Raw genomic sequence first — 22,140 nt, 5'->3', positions numbered from 1 at the left:
GCAACCATCAATAGTGAACCTGCCTGTTCAGGAAAGCTTACTGCTTTACAGACACATTCAGCTCTTGTATTCGGGGCCTAATTTCCCTCTCAGATTCAGAAATAATTCAGGAAAATTAATGAACCTTATTTCAATCTCAAGACGCTCCCCGTAATGCACTCCTTTCTGAATCTTTCTGCTGATTTGTGCTAGAGCAAGCTAGAGGTACTGTGGAAGGGAGGTCTCCACACCAGTGGGGGTAACCACAGTGTGGCTGAAGAAATCCAGCTGAAGCTTTTACCAGTTGTGTGAAAGCAGGAACGAGAACAGAACCAGCCCTTCTGATCTCATCTGTGAAATTACATTTGTAGCTTTGCCCCAAAACCAGGCTCCCAAACTGGCCCAAGCTGGAGCTGCAAAAGGAACACTGCTCCCCAGCCTGTGTTTAGCAAGTAAGGGCATGACAAAGCAAAAGGCTTGCATGTGCATTGAGCAGCCCTGTCCTTCGACAGGGCAGCAAGCACTTGGATGATACATTTACTGCAGCTTGCGCTGCGTTGTGCCTGCCCGTGTATCATCTCCATAGCAGCAGTTCTGCTAATTGAGACCAGCTGCTTCAATTCCAAATTCTTCTCTCCAGAAATATCGATACTACGACGTTATGATTAGAAAGCACTTTACCAAATGCCTCTCAATTCTGCACAGCTCAGATGAAGAGCAGCTGCAGAAAGAAGGGACAGTTCCCTGAACATACAGAATAAAACACTGCGAAAACACTGGAGAAATGAAGGCTATAAGCAGCAAGTCAAAATAGAATAATGATGGCAGAGAAAGCAGCCTGCTGTGTATGCTTGTGCCTGTCATTTTAGATGTTGAAAGGACCGCGAGCAGACTTCTTCCTTATGCTCTAGGATAAATGGCCACAGCACTGTAGTGTTACAGCTTCATGCGGCAGGTGTGCATATTTGTCAGATCCAGTTTTTCTGTCCAAGGATGGATTAAAGCAAAATCCATCAATCTGGGCCTGGCTTGGGAGAGTAGCTGTGGTCTTGAATCATTTGGCTCCAGGGACTGGTCTGCATGGCCCACTGGCAAAGAGAGTCACTGGAACTGATAAGCTAGTGGGAAGATTAGCAAAGTAGGAATGCCACCACACCACCGTGACTTGGCTTCACTGCTGGCTATTTCCCTGTGGCTGCTGACTCCACGCAGCAAGCTGTCAGCTGGATGCTTGGCAACGGTCACACTGGGATTGCCGGAAGCTGCAAGCATTTTTCTCCTTCAGCCAGGCTGGATTAAGCTGGCTACCAGTACAGTCAATTCCAAATTCACTTAGAAGTCTCAGGCCCCGCCTGTGACCATCAGACACAGGGCATTCCTGAAAAGACATCTGGTTACTTTATGCAAGAACTGGGCAAACCACTTCAATCCCATCTGCTGTGCCAACCTCCTGAGCACAGAGAATAGAATCCTTGAAAGAGAAAATCTCACCAAGAATGGTCTGAAAATGAGAATCACAATACAATGCGTGGTTTCCTCCTGAGAAGGATGCTGTACAATCTTCCAGAAAACATGGCACGCTTCAGCATGCGGCTGTGTAAACAAGGGCCTAACACACCGTTTCACTACTCAGATTTCATACTACAACCGAGGTAATGCAACACAACTAAAGCAAAGAGATCACTTTGCTATGCTAAGTGATTTGCCTCCTACTCTGAAAATCAATGAGGTAAATAAAATGTTTTACACAGATACTAGACAGTGTCTCTCAGCAAACAAAGTACTCATGTTTTTTAAAAATATTCCTACGATGTTACTCTGGAAAATATTCAAAGTGTTTAGAGTCTCATTCAGATTTTACCATTTACACACTTTGTTTGCTTTTGTTGTGTTCCATTCATCCACTGAATCTCTCGTTAAAGTTGCAGTTTTCTTACCTATTTCACTTGCTAACTTTTGGTCTATATAAGAAGACTGTCTGAATCCACAGTACTGTAGGAGACGGAATACTTCAGTGAAATTCCAGAAAGGTAAGTCTGAACACATTACAATTGAATATAAACTTTAAGAATTCTTTTCTGAAAAAAACTTACATTGTATGCATGACATTTACTGACTGCATATTCCTTTAATCTCCATTTTCTTTCTGCTCATAGTAAGGTTGCTATACTTACTTGTGCTGGAAAACAGCTGACAGAGAAGTACATATAAGAAACAGCAGCATAAAGCTATATGCTCCATGTGCTTATAGGGAAGTTACCTCAGTAAAGTGCTCTATGCTGCATGCAGACCTGTTAGTGTCATTTGCCAGTGACAGCTTGATGGAATTCTGTTGATTGCAGTGTAGTTGTGTTCCCACCCATCAAGCTGAATTTAGCCTTTCTAGTCACGAAATCACGTGAATAAACTTTTATGCATATATTTATTTTATTTTTAGGTTTCCAAGATCAATCAATGTCACTCATGTAAGGAGACGGATATCACAAGGCTAGGTAAAAAATGAATTAAGCTTTTCTGAACACTACAGTCATTAGGACCAACGTGACAGAAACTTTGATGGTTTCCAGTGGCACAGCTCTGTGGATTGTTAACAGAATTACAACACCTTTAAACAGTCACGGGCCTTGGCGCATCAGATCGTAACAAACCCATACAGCAGAGCAAGCAGTAGGAGTATTCAAACAACAGATTCGCCAACCTCTCTTAAATATCTTCCTACTGACATTTGTACACCTCAGTCTGCAATGTACCGCAACTATTATGCACTGCTGCGGCAGTGGAAGTCCGATGCCCAACACACATCTGCCCCAGCAGAAAAGCAACAATTCTGCAGCTGATCGTTTATTTTGTTCACAAAGCACAGGCATACTCCCATTTAATTTCAGCTGCCCTAGCCTCCCCCATAACTAAATTATTGTTATTATGCTCCACATAATCCTAGGGATGACAGGGATGTTTGTTATACATAATTAAAGATATTAATTTTGCATGGAATGGAAGACACAGAGCCAAGAACTTAATTTTTAAAAAAATCTCCCATTAGAAAATTACCTTCATTAGCACCGACTCGCTGAGCTTCTCTCTGTTGACAATTTTTATTGCGACCTTCTGACACGTGACACAGTGAACCCCCAACTTCACAAGCCCTGCAGGAGAAACAGAGCAAAATAGAAAGGAAGAATTGGTTAGAGTTTCTGCCATTAAACCTGTATTTTTGTTGAAGCGCTGTATTCCAGCTCTCACCACTCAAAGTGCGTTCTACCAGTAAGAAGTAAACTTCTGCCAATTTAACCACACTAGGCTAAGGGCTTTTGCTGACACCTGACATCAAGAAAAGCTCAGAAATCAACAAAACTAGATGGTCAAATGTCTGCAGTGTAGACATGGCCTCTACATTTTTCTAACTCCTTCCAAAGCTTTCATGATCATAATAAAAAGGTACTTAATTATGCTTCCCCTTACTGTTTTAATTTACCCTGCTGTATAAAGTTAACACTGTGATGAATGCCATTGTGGCATGGAGGAACATAAACATATGCTGATACAATTCTAAGTTATTCTTATTTGTCATTATTTACTATATCCTTGTCCTCAAATAACTTAAGAGTGCTGTTAAATGATTGTATTGGCAAAAGGATATGGATATCCCTGACAGGATTAGGATGTCTGAGCTATCACCCAAATATGGAACAAAACTCCAAGAATTAAAAGAAAGAGGTAAGTAACATATCTGAAGCATTATCTTCTGCAAAATTTTGACCTAAATCTGATGACTTGCATGAAAGTACATTGAGATATCTCCCACAAGTGAGTTTAAGATGGTCCCCTGAGCTCTCAACATTATCACCATTAAGAAAACTTGTACCTGGGAAAACTGTACTTTGTAGGTCTATTCAAGTGAGATCTTGTTTGCTTCAGCTTTTACTCTTGTCAAATGTGCGCATGCAGCACAACACCTGATAGGCTGGATCCCATCCCACTCCACACACAATATGCCAAATTGCCATTTAGTTTAATTCAGTAGAAGTAGAAGGAATGGCACCTCACCGGTGTCACTGAGACCTGCTGGGCTTCGCAGAGTATTTATGAGCAATGACATTGCACAGTAAGAAAAAGTCTAGCTCAGCTTGCAGCTCCTAGGTTGGGTTGCAATTAAGATCCCAACCCCCTCCCCTGATGCAAACCACAAAGCCAAACACATTGCTTTATCTGCAAATTGAACACAACAGATCTGCGATCCAGCGAAACAATGAACGCAGGACTTCACACTTCTTATCGAGGGATGAATACATAGACTATTGCCTTACTGCAAACTGTCCCCAGTGAAGTGAACTGGAGTTTCATCAGGGATTCCAGCGATCTCCTGCAGATACTTGTCCATCTTTTTGCTACACAGTTAATCATAAATTTGGAACCATTAATCACTGGTTATTATGCTGAGAAATAAACTCCTGACTCGCTTCCAGTCACATCTCTTTTATGGTCTGCTCAAGTGTTCTGGATATTTCTAGTCACATAATTTCTCAGTCTCATCTGGTTAAATGCTGACATCCTTACTTTCAGGCATGACATAAACAAGTCAAAAATTAAGAATGCTGCGCACCGACAAATCCATTTGAAACTGTGTATAGCAATAGCCTGTCCTCTGCCTGAAGCAGCCGAGATGGGGGGGGCAGGGGGAAGATGCTGTGATGTCCGGCCAATCCTCACTCTTATGTCTGAATTTTGTCTATGCAATAAATTTATAATATTACCCATATCGCTACTGGCTCTATGTTCACCATTCGTAGCAGCTGCAGCCTTACTTATGCTTCTTCTCTTTGGCTTTGTTCTGTGTTTGGATAGTGGCTACTTGGCACCACTTTGTTGAAAGTGTGCACAGTTTCAGTCTGTGCCGATCGCTTCCTTCCTGCTTCCGGCACAAATCACAGCTATACATCGCTCTTACAGCACAACCACATCACTCTTTACATCACTCTTAGTTACACTTTCGAATCTCGGCAGAACTTCTAGCTCAGTCCTTTATACCTAGACTCCCAGGATCTGTGGAACAGTGCTGTACTGTAACATGCTGCAGACCAATTATTTTAAGAGGTCAATAAAGGTGACAAAAAACTGCTCTCTGTAACCGGTCCTTCACCCTGAAGAAAATATAAATGCTTCTGGCATCTCACACTTCACGGTTTGATTTCAAATGTTGTCGCTCCCAAATTAAGACATCTGTCCCACTGAACTTGGCTGATCTGTGAACTATTTTTCCTTTGTCCTCCCTGAAGCACCCTGTCATTAAGTCATAGAATGGTTTTAACCATGAGCTTCTGGGACACCACCATGCTGTACAGGCAACCTTCACAGCGTCCTCTGTCCTCGCTACTAACCTACCACAGAAACCCAAAAATTAAGATTAAACGATTCTGTTTACTCTGATAAAAAAGTTAATCAACTGTTAGAAGACACTGCACACCTTGCAAAAATCACACTGATACTGAATCATACTTATTTTATATTGAATTAATTTCGTTGACCTCGGGAAGTCATTCTTGATTTACACCACAGTACCAGAGGACAGAATGAGAAAACACACGTGAGATTTAATGCATTTTCCTCTTCTCCTGATTCGCATTTTAAAAATAAAGGAAAAAAAAAATGCACTGTCACTGCTGTCTGTTTTGTGAAGACAGAACTTTAAGACAACCCTCTGAACAGCCCAAGACAGCACTTTTCACTGTACTAAATTCACTGAATGTAATTTTAGGACAAAAATAAAACATGTTGCTCTGCCTTGCCTCCTCCCCCCTCCCCTAGCCACTTCTTTTGACATTTGCATGCCAGCCTAACAAAAAAAAACACCCCTCTTGGTAAGTCCATCTATAGGCTAAGGCCCTCCTGCTACTACAAGGAATTCCTAATTGAGCTTGGGCAGGAAGGGCTTGTACTCAGGACTTCTGTTTCTGCCTTGGAATTCCAGTCTAGTGTGTAACTACTCAGAGATGACCTTACATGCGGATTTGAACACCTGTGGGCTTCTGATGCTTAGGAAGCCCTTTTACTGACACAGAGAACATATTCAAGATGTATTATATATCTGCATAATGACAGACCCTTGGAGAGAATGAGAAGCAACTATGTGAGTAAACTGCTGAGCTATTATTGAAACGGAAGCGGCAGAAATGCCCACTTAGAAACGTGTCCAAGGTATGTCTACAGGGTTGCGGAAGAGGCTGTGGATCTTCCAGTTTATCCTCTCCTGTATACGCAGCTGTTAATGAACACCTCGAATCTATAGCAAGCCTCCAATACAAATGTGTCAATAAGTTAGGTACTTAACTGTAAAGCTTGTCTATACATTCAGGCCAGCACAGGTACCTGTGTAGTCCCCAAAGGAAAACAAACAAGGCTGCTGCTAAGAGGATATTTTGCACTGGCCTGGCTTAAAGCAGGTCTGCCAGGCAACAAACAGAGTTTGAACTTGTCAGCTTCATGAGTAATTAACCCCTCAAATGCAGGCAAGTAATCTTCATGGTTGTTAAAGTTAATTCTGGTCTGCCCTGGCAGAAAATCTAAGATGCTGTGGGAATCAAGCACCTGAAGTTTCCCCCAAGCACCCACATAGCTGTCACACACACTCGCTCCTTCGGGCACACTTCAGATTTCCATCCATGGGTGGTTCCTGGGGGCTCTCGGGCACTGACATGCTGGAGCTTTCAAATAGGCTGTTACATCCTATGAGCTACAAACGTTGGGCTGTTTTTGATCTTAGCCACTGAACTGCACCAGAACCAGCCCTGTAATTCCAGGTTGGGGAGTAAAGAAGAAAACATGAACACACCGAAAAGCAAGGCGATGTGTAAGCTAACATTGTCTTTTCATTTATAATTAAAAGCCATGAATTGAAAACCAGTGAGCATGAGGAACCCCAGATGACACAAGGGAAAGATGCCATTCAAGGAAGAAGAGCAAAAGGAAGCATACAGGCCTGACACAGCCTAATGCTGCACTGACCTGCTTACAACCATGCCTGCACATTTTGCTGCTGGTAAACTCCCACTCTGCAGATGCTTAAAGATACACAGATCTTTTCTGAAAAGGACAAGAACTTATGTGATGAGCAAGGGACAGATTTAGATCAGCTGGACCGGTAGACAGCCCATCCTGAAGGAGTACAGAGAGGAATCCTTTATTTTACCCAAGAATGTACTGTGGGGATGGAGAAACAAAAAATTCCCTCCAGCTGAGACAATATATTCACTGTGAATCCCTGATTGCAGAAAGTCATCTCTGTGGCCTCTATCGTCACTGGCAATCACGTCCATGACCTTTCAGCCAAGGACAGGATTTCAGAAAAGGCTGATTTACTTTTGCCTTGGATTTTGTGTAGTCATTTTCTCTAACACAGACTGAATAAAACACTAAGAGTTTGGAGCTGGTGCTATTTCATATCCACTTTACAGTTGCTTAAATAGCAGCATGAGGGAACACAACTGTGGATAGTAACACCTTACTAATGATGCCGTTATTACAACTCTTCATTAGAGAAAGAAACATTCCGGGAACAAGAGAGAACTGTTTTGCAATTCTATACAAACTTGCAGTCTGCCAAAGACACCGAACTGAAACAAATTATCATTTTGAGAGAGAGACACTAATAAATAATGAAACAACATTGTTGTTTAAATACAGCACTTATGGTATACTCACTGTTAATGAATAATGTTCCCACAGCCTCTCAGAAATGTTAAACACAAGTAACTTATCCTGATTTTTAACTGTAAAGCCGATAACTACTTCAAGAAGTGCAATGAAAAATTAGATACATTTGCTACATCTGATACATGATTTTTCCAATGGTAAATGAAGTTCTTTCATTTTCTTTTGAAATAAAACCAATCCAATGCCTTATTTGTAAGTATTGCTAAATTTCTGTAGTAGGGAAACTAGCCACTGATTTCAGAAGATCATCTGCACGTCTCAACGTTGCTTGCTCTTCGTTTCACTTCAGAGCACATTGTCAAAAAACTCCTTAAAAAAACTAAGCAGAAAGCCCTGGTCTGGCCAGTAGTACCTATTTTGGCTGGATGAACAATTAAAAGAATGTCCAGAGAAAAATATCACTCCTCTTTTAACTTGAGTTAGCTAATTGCCAATTAATTCAAGTCAATGAATACTCTGCAAATGTTAATCTAGGCACTGCAGGACACAAACATTTGTGGTTTACTTCAGGCCTCAGACTAGCACTGGTAACAAACTATCTGGATTCAAGGAGGAACAAAGATCTTAGGCTGAACAAACCCAAGTACACTGCTTTTTAAAAAGCTTACTGTGTGTACACCAATGCTGTATATGAACTTCGTATATACAATCTTTATATACAAGTAATGTAATTTATCCCCATAAATTGGAGGTTGCTGTTGTAAATCTTAAAACTATTCATGGATGCTCATTCCTGAAAACTACATGCACTAGTATTTGCAAGATCTGCAAACCTTCAAGGATACCAGTTTAGAAAATCATCCCTTAAAGCAAACAAAAGCATTAATACAAATCAAGTGGAGCGTAGTACAATGCTTAAAATGTAATATTCTTGCTCTTTATTCTCAACAGTTACCTTCACAAACACTGTAGTTTCAATTAGGGTTAAATCAGTTCAGTTACAGTGTCTAACTCTGCTGACTGCAGTGAAGTTGCTTTAGATCTACAACAGTGGAAAATGGATTAAAATTTGGCCCACAGCAACACGATTTCTATAGCCGTAAAATAAGGATAATAACATTTACTTACCTTGCAAGGGCTGTAGAAGGATTAACTGATTAATCCTTGCAAAGAATGTTGGAAAGGGATCTAAATCCTATGCAAGTTTTACATATTACAACCAGGAAAATGGCATCTTAAATACAATCTGGAAAGAAAGGTCTAGATAATTTCTTATCAATAGCTTCCATTTCATTTCCCAGTTCTTCTAGTGCATAGGTTTCTGGTCTCCTACAATATGCATCTTATGCTCTTCTTAGCTGCACTGGAAATAACTTTGTGACCGAGCATCCTACTTATAGAAACCAATAATTGCTCTTAATTACTCAGTCTTCTCATTGAACAGATGTTTATTTTTCTATAGCAATTGTTATCTCTAATTATTGCCTTTAAAATAAACAGAGCCTTATATCAAGTGACAGGCAAATTATACAGTATCAATTTATAATTGCATATGGAGAAAGGAGGTATAGGGTTGTCTAGAACTCTAAAAGGATTAGGATGAAGCTACCCACGTTGGTAATGAAATAATTTGACCATGGGCTTTTCTACAGAGAGATTCTGGTGCTAAAAGGGTGTTCTGAGGGCTCATGCAATAACTGTTTCTAAATTGAATAAACTGTAATTACAGTAGGACTAAAGCCAGAGTTCAAATGCTCAGCAGGAGCATGGAAGGAGATGTTCATCAGTGCCGGGATTCATGTGCCTCAGCTCAGAGCACAGGGAAGCTGCACACTAAATTGCTATAGCCTAGATTTATTCTCCTGAGCTACGAGCACTGTCAAATGTATGCTGGCTCGGCCAGCCAAAGGGACACACTCCTAAGCTCAGAGATTGGTGACAACAATGCATCAGCTCAGATGTGACTGGATCCACATGCCTGATATTACAGAACAAGAGACACAGACACGTATATATACACACAGCAGCTCACCAGGAGCAGGTTTTACACTGTATGCCTCGGAGATTATGGTAGGATCATCCCCCAAGCTCAGCAGGATCAAAACACACAGAACCAACATCACCTCTATCGATTTTTATCTTGGTCTCTTTCTTACAATATTTCATAAATCAATACTTCTCAGAAACCCTTTGTGCCCCCTGAATATAGCAAAGAACGTGACTGTTGAGTCCTTTTGACATGCTTTCTTTCCCATCTTACCATACACACTCACGTGTCTAAAGAGGCACCCCCAGGGAACCAGGACACAAACCTTGATGGGCACACTGGATGCTGCTTTTGTGAAATGCCATTATTTCATCAGCCAAACTCTAACAAACTCTTGAAGTCCTCTGGGATCTATCAGCAGCTTGTGATGTCTAGTGGGCTGAGCTCCTATTTCAGTTCAAGTCTTTGTTCCCATATAAAAACACTTGGGAGACTAAGCTTTGCTGCCACAGGAGAAGCGCAGACTTCAGCTTCCAACGTGTATGCCTGAAAGCATTTGGACAGCAACCCCACCCCCTGCAGACGGGGAAAGAGAATAGTGGTTTCATTGTTTTCAAATTAAAAAGATAAATTAAAATATAACAGATCTTTCCACTGATGCACGAGAAAAAAATTTCCCTTTTTTACATCTCTGGATGGGTACTGGGAAAACTCTGCTTTTGCCCACAACTGTCCTAGTCAAAAGCTTTTCTTTCCACTTTCCAAAAGCTGTACATCTCTTTGAAAAACTCTTTTTGAGGAATTATGAGATCCATGTTCCCCTTCAGACTTCATTAATCCTTTGTCAGGAGATGACCAAGGATGGCCATTTTCAGGTACAGCAGGAACCCAGCAGAGCTCTGTCTATCCTGCCTAAGATTCTTTTAGAAAACATGTTGCTATAATTAGGTAACATCTGGGTAATGAGCTACAACATCCCCGCTTGGTCCAGTGATCTATTGAGAAGGGCTGATGCACTAACAAGGAGGGAACACCGCACAGCAGAGAAAGAGGAGGTGAGGAGGGAGGATGGGAAACAGCAGATATACTGCTCTTCACATATGCTTTTAGCTGATGTTAATCCCATTTTCTATATTCACATCTTACAACTCCCCTTCTTCACCACACCTTTCCACCCTCCCTCCGTCACGAAGTCCTCACACCCTTTTGAACCTCCCATCAGCCAAGACTGTTTCAGGTAGGTTATATGTATATTAAGAACTTAATTAAAAAGGGGGGTTACCATGGAAAACCTTTATACAGGAGACAAAGGTCATGCTCTTCACAAGATTAGGCTCACCACAGAACACTTCATCTACCCAGCTCAGTGCTGATACAGCTTACTCTGCCCTCTGACATCTCTTAATCACCCACTGACAGATTCCTAACAGGATTTTCACTGACTGCCGATATGCTGCACTTCAGGCTCAAGAACGGTTTTGGATTAACCATGCTTGCACCCATGCTATGAACAATGCACCAAACAGCAAGCATATGCAGCACATCCCAATTCCCATGAATTCCAGAAGGGCTTGTTGATAGCAGTGGGATGTGGCCCATACATAGCCAGGGGAGAAATGCATTGGATAGCCACTGCATACATTGGTCTACAGCTACAGATTTTATTCCAAAGACAAATTGTTCTGTACACAGTAGAACTAATAGGGGGTGATCACTTGCAGGTCCACAGCCTAAATGTCATTTCATCGTCTACCACAAAACCCTGGAGCCTCCTCATGTTCCCTAATGAGATCTCCAGTCCCATCCATCCCAACAGGTCCTCACCACATCTATGGACATCCTACTTTCCTCCCATCTCATAACACCTACAATTTCCTCCCATACCCCTACCCACATTGTCTCCAGCTTCTTATGTCTCCTGCACAGTCTCCTGCAGTAACACTTTCCACAGTTTTACCCTTTTGTCCTGCGGTTCACCTATCACTTGCATAGTTTCCTTCCATAGAGCTTACTCTCTCCTTTCTCCTGTGTAGAAGACAACAGATGCTGTCGCTAGTCCAGACCTGTGTTGGTCAACCAGCACCTACCAAACAGAATATCTAACATGTGAGGTGTCCTTGTATTTCCCTCTTGGATTTGGTTGTTTCTCCCATACTCAGTCAACAGCATCCAACAAAGCTTGAAAGGACTTCATTATCTTTGAAAGACAGGGGACACCTCATCTTCCCTGTTTGGTATTTGGCTCCCATGGTATGGCCCTAGCCCTTTTCAAAATGATACTGAGACCTCCCAAGAAGGCAGCGGGCTTTGGAATTTAAATCTTGTTGAGTTAATGCCTAAGTTCAAACGTCTCCAAATTGCTAATGCAGTTCCTCTTACTATAGTTTCAGACTTCTTAAGTTCCTGTTCAGAAGCATAATATCTGGATTTTTTTATTAAAAAAAAAATAACGTGGCTTCCTAGTGAAACAAGGTTAATAGAGACAGCTTGCATGTCTAGCTGTCCATGCACCCTCCATCTCCAACAACTTGGGATCCCACTGGCCAACACCGACTAAATTCAACAGTGAGCCCTCGGTAACAAGTTCAACAAAATTCAGCAGCTGGCTATGGAGAGACCTTGTAAGTCGCCCCAGTACGGGGAAGGTAAGGATACAGGTTAGCCTTCAGTCATTCAGTCTGGCTAAGAGAAAATGCCTTGCTGGTCAGTCAGCATGAGAGTGAACTCCTGAGCAGAGCCCAGTTGTACTGCCCTGGCTATAGGCTTGACAAGGGAACAGGGGAGGAAGATAGAGAGGGGGTGGCCCTGAGGCTACTGGAGCGGCAAGAGGTCAGGGGAAGGTTTGGGGACTTGTAACAGCAGACTTATGGGCCTGTAGAACACAGCTCCATAGGATGAAATTGAAAGAAATGGAAATAAATAATAAGATTCTGGTATTTTCACATGGCTCCTACAGCCCTACACGTGGGCCTACATAGTCTCAATTTGAGCAAATGTTTTAAGTGCTTCCTGTCCTCCATAGTGGATTGTGTGCATCATAAAACTACGAGGGCAGAGATCTCATGACACAATTGTAACAGATTGCTTTTCCCATTTTGCAATATGTTCCTCTGTAAAAGGTGTAGGAAATACCATATTTTCTTAATTACACTGAATATGAGAAACCCCCAGCCTCTGGCTTAGGACAATGGGAAGAAAGTCCATTTGAAAACTGATTTCTGGCTTAAAAAAAGCAAAGTCACAGCAAAAGAATTAAAGGTCAGAAAAATTAGACTATTATTATTTTAATGAACAGAAACAAGCATATAAAAAAAATTTTTTTTCAAAAGTATTTCCTTTAATGTGAGAATAATGGCTCAGGTCACAGCATGGAGCTGAAAGTATTTATCGACTTCTGCACCAGGAAGAACAGGAGCTGCCTGCTCATGTAGTACAAACTTCACTACAGCTGGTTCACTGTGTTCCTTACAGAGAGCAAAGCAGGGGGTCATATTCAATACACGGTTATAAAAAAGGCCCAAGCACCTCATTAATTTAAGGTAAGGTTTATGAGAAACAATGTAATACCTAGAGAGCATGGCCAGCTGTGCCTCCACAAAAAAGAAAGTGAATTTAATATCTTTTCAAAAGAAAGGTGGTTGGATAAATACAAACATGCACACCGCAACCCACCTTCTGATACCCAGCTTCATCACTTGGAAATTCATACCAGAGTGGCTGAGGCTAAGTATGTCCTGAAATAGAGTTAAATTTCAAACTCAGGCAGGAACCAGTGATTATAAAAGGACAGTGGCCTGAAAACTGTACTGTCAAAACACATCTTTGTGTCATGCTTCTGTTCCAGGTTTTCTGCTCAACAACCCCTGCCTGGGTTGCTGGAAGATCCCACATTTTTCTATTCTGGAAGAATTCACTGGGGAGGATAATGAACAACTCCATGGGTCTGATCTAACGCCCGCTGAAGTCAATGCAAAGGCTCATCTGTTTCGGGAATTTGCGGACCAGTTTCTTCATCAGCAGCTTACAGCTACCCAAACCTTGCTTCCTCTAATGGATGTTGCTGTAGAGAATGAGATGGAAGTACTGAAAGATCTGGCTGTAGAAGACCTTACAGCTATGCCAGAACCAGCTGTTCTCAGCAGTTACCAAAGTATACAACTCCTTGTATGTGTTAACTGTCACTAAGGCAAAACAAATCTGCAGACATTGTTATTCTTGAATCTACAGCACCATTTACTGCACCACTCCTCCAGACAGGAAAGGGTTCTCAGACTGGTAATTTCTTAGTATCAGCAGAAAATCTTTAAACTAGGCTCCCCACAAACACTAGTTCAAGGCCAGAGCCACAATAAAGAAGGGTAAACAGTGGATGAGTTTTCTAGATGTCAACAGAGAATCTCATCCCCAGAGTTTTTCCTCTGATTGCTTTCTGTTCTATTAATAATTGTATTTCTTGGCCCCACACAGTTAGCATGAGGTGTCAGAAGACTCAGGAAGGTTCAATCAAAAAAATCACCTTAAGAAGGAGGACAAGTTTTAAGCCTGAACAAGTACATAGAAATAAGCAAAAGACTAATAAGCATCTTCTCTCTACAAGCTACAAAGTCTGAGTGAAAGTTAAAAATATCATCCCCCAAGAACGACACTCCCACATGAGGACCTGGTTTTCCCTGCATGTATGCTAGTGTGATCCCATTGGCTTCCCTGGAATTATTCCCAATTCCCACCAACCAAGAAGAGCCACAGCCTTCCCAGCCTCTCCAAGGAGGTGACACAACACAGCGCAGTCTACAAACAACAGCCACAGAGGAGCTCAGTGTTGACTCAGAGCCACTCATGCTCAGACGAGGAGGCAGCTCAAAAATAATTGAGATTGCTGTGCCTGTTCAGTGTCCTGACATACACAGGGGATAAACGTGCTAAGATAATACAGTACTACCCAGCAATAATGGCATTAGACAAATCACGTATCACTTTCTGCAAAGCCACTGGCCTTAAGGGATACTGTCTGTAAAGAGCACAAGAAAATACTGTCTTGTCCTTATGAACATTACACACGCTTATGCTCTTTGGCTTTGTATTATGAGCTCCTAAGTGACTAGAAACTACTATGATATTCTTTACTCATACTGCGGGGTCAGGCCACTTGCACATTAAGGCTATGGCCAAATTGCATAGGGTGGGGTATGTAAGAGTCTCTCCCTGAACACAAGAATCATCAGCAGCTGAATAGCATTTACTTGGCAGGACAGGTATCCCACAGAAACATTATTTGTCTGTGACCCTCTATTTTTAAGACACTGAAGGTTAGAGGTTGCAGGCCAAATCTTATTAGGGGAATAATTTAGAAAACTCTCAGCAAGAATGGAAAAAAGACTTTTAAAAGAGAATCAGGAACTCTAGCAAAGGACAAATATAGAAAAGCCTCAGTCTTCAGAGATGGAAAGTCCAATTCTGGTAACGGAATCGACAAACCAACGAGCGTGGTTCAGTCAGTTGGACAAACAAAACCAGTATGGTAAACACTGTGAGCTGGAGTGACCTGTGTAATGTCACAAAATAGTGCAACGGCACTGCCACAAGCACAGGATCTGCTTCCTGAGATCCAGCCCAGGTCAGTGAGGCCTCCTGAGCAAGCAGACTGGCTACAGACATTAGAAACAGGAGTGCCTGAAAGGACATGTGTACTGTGAACCTACCAACAGTAGAGTGTGTAGCAGATTCAGCTCCACAGATTTCAGCTGCAGAAGGCCCTGCGCTAAGTTTCCTGAGGGACCATTTTTACTTGCAGATATAAGACTTTAAAAGTCCTTAACACTAGATCTCCTCCCTTCCCTTTCACTGGGATAGAAGGCCCAGCAAGCTCCAGGAGACAGAGAGAAACACAGAAAGAGAAGCTTAATTCTCAGATAAGGTTTGTCTAAACAGAGGCTTATATTCATAGTTGCAGTTGAGAAAACCAGAACTGAGAAAGAGCAAAGGTGCTCCCCTCTGGTCAGATTAAAGGGAATTAAGGCAAATCTGTGGCCTTGTGTGATTACAAGTTGTCAAATATGAAGGAGAATCTCTCTGCCCACAGCATCAACTGTAAATCCCACTAACAACTACGTGAAGCAGCCTAAAATAAAGGTTCTTTTGAAAACCTTTGTCTCTCTTCTCTGCAGTGTACTCTACTCAAAATCTACCTCTGCAACTGTATGTGAACGTTGCTGTGTACTGTACCTAATGCTGTACTGGGAAAAGAAGGTGCCTTCTGAAAGCACAGAGGCAACCAGGTGAGTGAATACTAGAGCAGCAACATCCAGACTGCACTTGGTGGCAATGCACTGGAAACAGTGTAAAGAAAATCAGGGCAGCAGATGGCCAGTTATTTAGCAACAGGGTTAAAGAAACAAATCAAGTCTTCTCTAAACATGCTGCCTGACTTGTGCTAGCAGTCCAGAATCCGCCACTGAGAAGAAAAGAAAAAAGGATCTAGAATCTGCGGTTGGTTATGGAGTCACAGAATCATGCAGGCTGGCAGGGATCTCTCAAGATCATCTAGTCCAAGCCCCAGCTCAAGCAGGGCCAGCTAGACCAGGCTGCCCAAGACCATGTCCAGTTGGGTTTTGAATACCTCCACAGATGGAGACTCCACAACCTCTCTGGCTACCTGTTCCATTGTTTGACCACCCTCGCAGTAAAGAAGTGTTTTCTTGTGTTCAGATTGAATTGTGGTTTAATTTGTGCCCATTGCCTCTTGTCCCGTCCATGGGCATTACTGAGAAGAGTCAGCTCCCTCTTCATTCCCTCCCATCAGGTATTTATACACACTGATGAGAAACCCTCAAGCTTTTTCACCAGGCTGAACAGTCCCAGCTCTCTTACAAGAGATGCTTCAATCCCTTAATCTTTGTGGCCCTATCCTGGATTCACTCCAGTAAGTCCCTGTGTTTCTTGTACTGGATGCAGTTCTCCAGTTGTGGCCTCATCAGTGCTGAGCAGAGGGGAACGATCACTTCCCTTGATCTAGTTGATCCTGTGGCCCAGGATGCTGTTGGCCGCCTTCGCTACAAGGGTGCACAGCTGGCTTATGGTCAGCTTGTTGTCCACCAGGACCCCAAGGTCCTTCTCTGAGATCTGCCTTCCACCTGGCTGGTCTCCTGCATGTACTGCTGCCTGGGGTTACTCCTCCCCAAGTGCAAGACTTTGCATTTTCCCTTGCTGAACTCTGACATTCCTGCCTGCCCAGTTCTCCAGTGTGTCCAAGTACCTCTGGATGGCAGCACAACCATCTGGTGTGTCAGACATTCCTCCTGAGTTTGGTCTCAAAAATACAATGTATTGAATTTGGTTCATTCAGTGGTTTTCTTCCATTCAGTCTTTATAGGTATTAATGAGCAAAGAACACTTTCAGAGTATTTTAAAGATGTTTAATGGAACAACAATGCTTCTTTGCAGCAGTTTTAAAGAATGTTATCTAAATTACTCTAAGTAATTCTTCATGTTTTTGATGTGTTTTATCCTAAAAGAAAAACTTTAGGGTAAAGTTTTATAGCTAGTACAAGACAACCCAAAGAAAACTAAACCAGAAACTGTACAACAAAGGGGAGCGAGAAAGAAAGATGTGGATGAAGTGTTTGTTTCTCTTCACCCATGCCACAGTCCATTCACAGGAGTCCTCCTATAAGCAGAGACCTCACTGGCTTAAGGATGACTTCACATGTGTCTGCTCTAACTACAGTCAATGCCATGAATGGGCCACTGCTGTGGTAGACTGATGCTTTTATTAGCTGGATGTATGAAACAAGACTTCTCCTTCCTCACCCCAACCTTCATTCTTTCAGCTTACATGCCCTCACAAGACACCCAGCCATACAAATTGCTCTCTACTTCTTCCAACACAGCAGGAAAGAGCCACTGCTGGACTGAGTACTAAGTTGCTGACAATAACAATAGCTTACCTTTTCCCTCCCCCAGTGAAGTTTATCTGCCAAACTTACCCCTACCTCAAACACTTCCAATCAATCCATTTTTTTGGAATTGCTAAAAGGAAGAAGAGTAACAATACACGTAAATGAAGCTGACACTTCCACCTCCAAAGACTTGGCTTTAAGGTCTGTTTGGTCTCATTCTAAGTCCATGTGGGGATCCCCACTTGCTGCAGATCCCAGCGCAACACCGTCTGTTTTCCAGAGCCCAGAAACATCAGGTAAGCAGTGAGGTCTACTGGGAAGTCAGCAGAGAGAGCTCTGTATAGTGTCTGCCTAGAGGTACTTCACACGCTGTCATAACTGTTCGAAACTGTTTAAAATTATTTTTTCATTTACGTTTTCTTTAAATGGAACCAGCATACCTGGATAATAAATAACTATTTTAATTTTTTTATCAATTTAATTTCACTTTAATTTCCAAAGAAATAGCAGTTGATGCAAATTACTTATAAAGAATATACGTCCATCTACAGTGAGTAGAAAATGCCAGTCATCAATCTCTAACATAGCAAAAAATTTCAAAGAAAGGATGCAAGTAAATGCACATTAACTACATTATGACTTCAATGAATGGGCAGTAGTAAAGAATGTCTTCCTAACCACAGAAAAGAAATACTAAATTTTGTGTAAAGAGAATATTTTTGCAAATCAACATATCTGGATACCAACTTGAAAATCAACCTTTCTTTAGGAAAATAGCTAAAATGTACAAATGACAAATAAGTATGGAATCAATAAATGAAATCAAGGTTTTGCCCTTACTGATTTAACCCATAATAAAAAATCATGATTTAAATTGCCTTGATTTAAATATAAATGTTATAAATTCATCAACCCTGCTTTTCAGATAATAGTTCTCTTCACAACTAGGAGATCAGCCCCAGGTCAGAACCTAACAGAAGTGCAAACGAGAGTATACTACTGCAGTCAAACCCTACATCCTCGGCAGCATCCTCGCCACTTCTGCACTTAACTCACTGGCATCTAGAGCCTTGCTCTGTGGTTCGAGGTTCACTTTTCCTAATCTCCTGTCAAATGTGGGAACTCAGCTCTTCAAGATGAGGAAATAGGGGTGCTATGGGAAGTATGTCAGTACTCGATGTGGGTTCCAGCTTTAAGCAGAGCTTGATCTTTAAGACAGAGAACTATCTACAAAGTGATGGAGCTCCTGAGGTGAACCAGGTAGAATCAACGCTAACCAATAAGCAAAGAGATATTAATATTTGCATATATATAGGAATTTGCACTCTCTCTCCTGCCCACATATGAGCAGACAAAGCATGAGGTACTATCAAGGCTGCTATTGCAAAAGCCCAACTTCATGACACATTTAACACAGTAAGAATAGGATGCTGCAGAAAATAATTGTTTTCTCCAGTGATTTTCAAGCTTCATGAACATATTTCAGGACTATGGAGAAAACTATTTTTAAAGAGAAAATACATAACAGAACACAGAATTAATTATGTGAACAAGAGCCCTATGGAATTATTATTGCTGTTTATATTGGAAGACTCAACCAAAGACTAGGACTCTACTATGATAAACCTCATGCATACACATAATAGGTGCTAGGCCCTGCCTTGGGGTAGATGGTTATGATCCAAACAGATAAGGCAGTCAAAGAGTACACCTCATTGTACACCTAATTATACACTATTTCTCTGTTTGCAGATAAAGACTTTAGGCATGAAGAAATTGGGTAACTTACTGAAGGTCACACGGAAACCCTGTGGCAGAGCTGGAAACCAAGCACATGCCACAATCACATTTTAAGTTGGTGGGAGTAAGTAAAAGCTAGAAAACCATTATTAATGTATTTTTAACTGCAAACTATATGCTAGAGCAGAAATAATTGGCCTGTAGACTATCATTTTTATTAAATTCCAGATAAACCTCACACCCACCCCCCGTTACAGCAGTGTAAAAGGAGAATAATTCCATTTGTGCCACTAGATCTATTCCTGACTTACAGCAGAAAATCTGAGAGCAAAAGTGGGGTGCTTCCTATGTTATATGCGAATGCATAAATTTGGTCAGAGAGCTTTCAAATTTATGATCCATTTAATGAAAACAAGAATAATGAAATTGCAACACTGTATTTTAGATAGCAGAAAGGATGCTGATTTCTGGAAGCAACAACAGAAGAATAGGAAAAAACATGAAGGAAAATCTCTCTCCTCTCACCTATCATTTTACTCACTCTGCTCTAGGAAAAGGATGGGTCTGTAGCAAAATGATAGGCAGCATCGTTAGACCAAGCTGTTCAAATGGAAACGGTTAAGCTGGTTGAAAGACTGTGTTAGGGAAGGATGTGATGATCATACAGTGCCCATATCATGATTCTACCAGCAGCAGCAGAATGGCTGCCACAGCTCGGTTTCTGCTTGTTTAGATTGGTTGAGCGTCCGCTCAACTCAGCGGCAGGGCTAAGGCAGGTTTATTGTGCTGCGCCTGCTCTGGGACAAGGAGGGCTGACGGAGATGATAAGTGCCGCTCTGCAGAGCAGCAGGAGTACTGACTGGCACATGCGGGGAGGTACAGTACAATCATCTCCCATCTGCACGATATAGCTTTGAATCCCTTCCTTTACAGCTCAATAGGTGCATCTGCTGCCCCTCTGCTAATCCTCAACATTGTTTAAAATGCAGATCAGTGGAGATCATGCTTTTTCTTTCCCATTACAGACCACAGCCTAATAAAAGAGCTTTAATCACACAGACAATATTCTATCTCTTGCAGGGTCTGCCGCTTCATTCTTTCCTTTTGCCTTTGTTTGGAAGCCAGATCTTTGTCAGGCACTAGCAGCAGCTGAATGTAATTTTGCAATGCAAGGTTTGAAGGCAGTTGAAGCGACTATAACCTTTCCCAAAACTGTGGCATCGTAATTAGAAGACTGTGACTGCAAAAGGTAAACAGCAGGGAACTTGGGTCATAGGAACCCCCTCAGAAAATGCATCCTAAACCCCTGGATATGTTGCATGATTTTAAATGTAAAAAGCAGCATCAGCAGACTTCCTTACTTGTCTTTGTCTCCTAGCACTAATGCACTGTGACATTTTTTTAGATGTCAGAAAGTACAAAAGCTACAGAGGAAAGCTATGATTGGTTATGTGACTGTAGGCTGAGAAAAATGACTTAATTTGTTGCACATAAAGTACATATACATGAACATACGTATGTGTAAATGCTAACTTGAAATAACTAGCTGTTTCTGGGCAATTCTATGGCCAAATGAATGACCCAGTAAGCTGGAAAGCTGTTCTTGCTGTGACAAGAGGGAGACCGTGCAAGTCATCATTGGAAAAATAAGACCATAAGATCCACTATAGTTAAGCCCTGATCCAGCTCTGAATCTTCTGAGGAAGAATTGACATCCCAGAGTCCTCCTTTCTATGGCTATTGCCACCAGTGCATTTCAGAGGGAAGGACCAGCCTGGAATTCTCCTCATATATGTTTATCCTTCAATTAATTTTCTTCTTTAGCAACCTTAGTTCCTGCAAATAACTGTACAGCATAATACAATAAATCTTGTCTCTCCCTATATCTATAAACTGCAGCAAGAAAGATAAGCAAACCAATTATTTTACTGACCAGGGTATGCCTGTCTTCCAGAAATGTACAACATATGGTGGAGAGGAGGGCAAAGGAATCCTTCCTGTGTTCTTACGTGCCAAGAAACATGTTCATGGCATGATGATAAAAGATAGCACAGCACTTCCCCTACCACAGGGAGCAAGATAGATACTGAAGGAATAAAAAACACACAAGGGATGCAGCTAAGAGGGATGTACTCCCTGCCATTAATACTTCTTGAGTCACCAGATCCCCAAGAGACCGACTGAGGACAACTCACTGCTTGCAAGACTTGTGGATGCTATTTGGAGCTTGGCAAGCCCCCGACTTTCACTTGCTGAAATACCAGCTGCTCGGCAGGGACTCTGCTATAGCAGAGCCAACTGGGCATCACAGAGGGTCTTGAATGGCACGATCCTACAGGCAGACACAGGCCAAAACCATTCAAGCCATTCCTCACCACAAATACGTATGCTATGTTCATTTATGAAGCCTAGGCAGATGCTGTGCTAGCCACTGACTTCCTAGACAGCAGGAAACCCAACAGGTTCTGCCCGACTTACATGTCTGTACAGAAACTGTTGGAAGCAGCAGTCCTATCCTTCAGAGCCTCTTTTATTTGAACTCATGGGACTCCCTAACAGTAACTGTGTCTGTTAGATTTGCTGATCAAGGACAGCCCAGCACGTGGTCTTCTTCTGCCAGTTGCCATCGTAGCAATTAAAGGGGAAAAGACTATGGGACGAGTCATTTCATCAGTGCACAAATGCACATATTATTTGTCTCATTATGTAGACACAATGTGATTTTCAATTAGCCGTCCAATGGTACGATTGAACACAAGATACTTTAATTATGTATTTCATGGACATGCTTCAAAGGTGCCGTTTCAATCTCAAAATAATTAGCTGCATGCACAGGCAACTTAGAGAATTCCAGAAGGCCTGTGGTTACTTTCCTTTTTAAAGATACAG

General features: G+C 41.8%; 1 protein-coding gene across 1 annotated transcript in view; it reads right to left on the bottom strand.

The window, feature by feature from the left end:
• The window catches only part of BRSK2 (BR serine/threonine kinase 2), a gene marked incomplete at both ends in the record, with an annotated part of 323,936 nt that overhangs the window by 154,993 nt on the left and 146,803 nt on the right, over window positions 1-22,140 (bottom strand). Inside the window, one exon of the mRNA XM_082318936.1 lies at window positions 3,031-3,125. Within this exon, the coding sequence (XP_082175062.1) occupies window positions 3,031-3,125 (95 nt within the window). The remainder of the gene's footprint in view (window positions 1-3,030; window positions 3,126-22,140) is intronic.

The sequence above is a fragment of the Platalea leucorodia genome (assembly GCF_965183815.1).
Source record: "Platalea leucorodia genome assembly, chromosome: 7".
Taxonomy (NCBI): Eukaryota; Metazoa; Chordata; class Aves; order Pelecaniformes; family Threskiornithidae; genus Platalea; species Platalea leucorodia.
The sequence above is the reverse complement of the archived record's forward strand: the minus strand, read 5'-3'. Positions and strand labels throughout refer to the sequence as shown.